The 2,500-nt window shown below is 38.0% G+C and overlaps 1 protein-coding gene across 1 annotated transcript in view; it reads right to left on the bottom strand.

The window, feature by feature from the left end:
• Positions 1-2,500, bottom strand: part of LOC138027201 (F-box/LRR-repeat protein 6-like) — a 12,961-nt gene that overhangs the window by 10,161 nt on the left and 300 nt on the right. The window contains exons 1-3 of the mRNA XM_068874749.1: positions 2,168-2,500; positions 1,458-1,653; positions 1-122 (exon numbers count right to left, since the gene is read on the bottom strand). The exon at positions 1-122 is cut by the window's left edge and continues 10 nt beyond it; the exon at positions 2,168-2,500 is cut by the window's right edge and continues 300 nt beyond it. Of these exons, the coding sequence (XP_068730850.1) occupies positions 1-122; positions 1,458-1,653; positions 2,168-2,500 (651 nt within the window). The remainder of the gene's footprint in view (positions 123-1,457; positions 1,654-2,167) is intronic.

Here is a 2,500-nt window from a genome sequence, read left to right as displayed (position 1 = left end):
TTAAGGCCAATGCTTGTAATGTGGCGACATTCGTCAGCAAGTGATGCAATACCTTGGGATGTTAGGCTTTCACACTCTGACAGATCAATACACTGTAGCTTATGACAGTGTTTTCCCAAAGCCTGTGTACATTTACAATCATAAAATAATGATTGTTAATAATAATTAGCCACTGGTTTCATAAAGTACCAGCAGCCAACGAAAAGCATCAGCCACTTTACTAAGAGAAATCGGCTACTTTTTCCCTAAATCTAAAAAATTGTAGGCAGATCTATTCCTTCAAACATACGATTAAGACTCATTCTGGCACTGACAACAAGAAGTTATCCAATCATGATCACCAATAACTTTTGCTTTTGAGATTTGTCACTTTGGAGTAAACTTTTAAATATGGCAAGACCCCAGACATCCCTAGAGAAAGGGGTCAATATTAGGCCCCTAGACATCCCTAGAGAAAGGGGGTTATTATGAGGCCCCTCAACACCCCAGGCCTAGAGAAAGGGGTCATTATTAGGCCCCCAGACATCCCTAGAGATATATATTGAGTCATTATTAGGCCCCTAGACATCCCTCAAGAAAGGGGTAACATTATTAGGCCCCTAGACACACCTAGAGAAAGACACATAGAGGATATTACATGGCCGCGCAGAGATCTGAAATTTCTCTTTGAGTGTTAAAAATATTTCACAAGTGAGTGCAATCGTGAAATATCTTTCAGCACGAGAAGAGAAATTTTCTATATCCAAGCACCCATGATATATTCAGAACTATTTAATATAATTTATACACACAAATGAAATACTAATTCATTTCATGAAAGGCATCGAAAGGCACATTTTTCATATTTAACCATAGAACAGTGAAACAGTGATCTTTTCACATGTCCAATAACTTGTGTGAAGATATCATGTTTTCAGGTGAAAGCTCACTTGGTATTTCATTGGTGTTTAATATAATAAAGTCTGTTACACTGTATTCTACTCAATTTGAAATTTTACAGACACTCCTGATTAAAGCAAAACATTTCACCTACACTGTACTTCCCAAATTCATATTTCGTTCTCTTTACCCATTAACCATAGGGAGAGAGATTTAACAGATTTTACTTTGTCTAACCCCAGAAGATTTTTTGCATCAACTGGGTGCAGGACCTGGGGACCTGAGGAGTGAATGCTTAAATGAGGAAAAGAACTTAATTAATTAATATACATGTACAAGTAATTATGTGAGCTTGTTCCTCTTAAAATAATGTTATTAATAAATTGAAATTGATTCAGTGTTGTCTGTACTCTAACCAACAACGATACTAGTTATCACTGACAGTGACAACAACAATGGCAAATTAGCCAATCAGACTGTGAGATTACAAGAAATGGAGGTAAAAAAATAGCGAATCTTTACAACAGCTAAATAAAGTACAGTGTACCTACCATCAAGTGGTATATCATTAATGATACCTTTATTTCTCTATCTGTAAGTTTGCTCCATCCTCTAAGCACAAGCTCTCTGGTGTATTTTAATCTTGTAGAAACCAACTTGTTCAAGATCTTTGCAGATTTTGTGATGTTCACCTCTTCTGTTGACAAATTCACTGTTTTCCACAACTTTGGTTCTGATGCAACTTCCCTCCACCGACGACATACTCGCGACATCCTGTTCAGTAGAAATCCAGATGAGGGAAAGGTGTTTTGATTTGTAAAGCTGGACAGTAAGTGTCACATGTGTAACCATAAAGAAATTTGATGTGGTTCTGAGGGGCATCAGTAAGTCATCCCCAGGTCTGCTATACACGATGCCAGAGTATGATTGCAAATGTTTGAAAGGGTCTTAAAAAATTCATTCTCTTTTCTTACAAATTCTTTAGTGAGGGGTAACCCATGCAATTTTGACCTCCCTGTTAATTAAGCACGATGGCATGATGGTGTCATTTGACTACAACTACCAGAAGTCAGTTTGTTTTTCTTTTCTTATTTAAATTTTGTATTCCCAGTGGGGTAAAAATAACAATAGCTCTAATTAGCACGAGACAAGAAAAACTTGAAGGATTCTGTTACTTGTAGTCAAATGGCGTCACAATAGCATGCATGCAAATGTCCTATTAATTTTGTTGCAAATTTAATATTTTTTTGTGAAAAGAATTCCTCTTGAGTGGTAATCATTCTCTCACCTGCACAAGAAGGGCACTGACGAGCTCTGCAGCTGATTCATAGCATACTGGAATATTAATAGCAGGATCTCCGTTGGAATCGTTTCTGACCATCCTGGCAGTGACATGCATGTATCACTGGATTTAACGGTGTCATTTCCCACATCAGTTTGTCCTGTGCCTGACTCAGTTTTTTGTTCCTTACAGCCTTTCCTCTTCTTGACGCCTTTTCTTTCCTTCTCATTCAAACCCTCTCGTTTGGCTGCAGTTGTTACAGTTTCTTCACCGCGCGGATCAAAGTCAGGGTCATCACTGTCGTCTGACGGCAGGGCCTCTGCGTATTTTCCGAACACA

This window comes from Montipora capricornis, chromosome 2, assembly GCF_036669925.1.
Source record: "Montipora capricornis isolate CH-2021 chromosome 2, ASM3666992v2, whole genome shotgun sequence".
Lineage (NCBI taxonomy): Eukaryota > Metazoa > Cnidaria > Anthozoa > Scleractinia > Acroporidae > Montipora > Montipora capricornis.
This window is presented reverse-complemented; position numbering and strand designations above follow the sequence as displayed.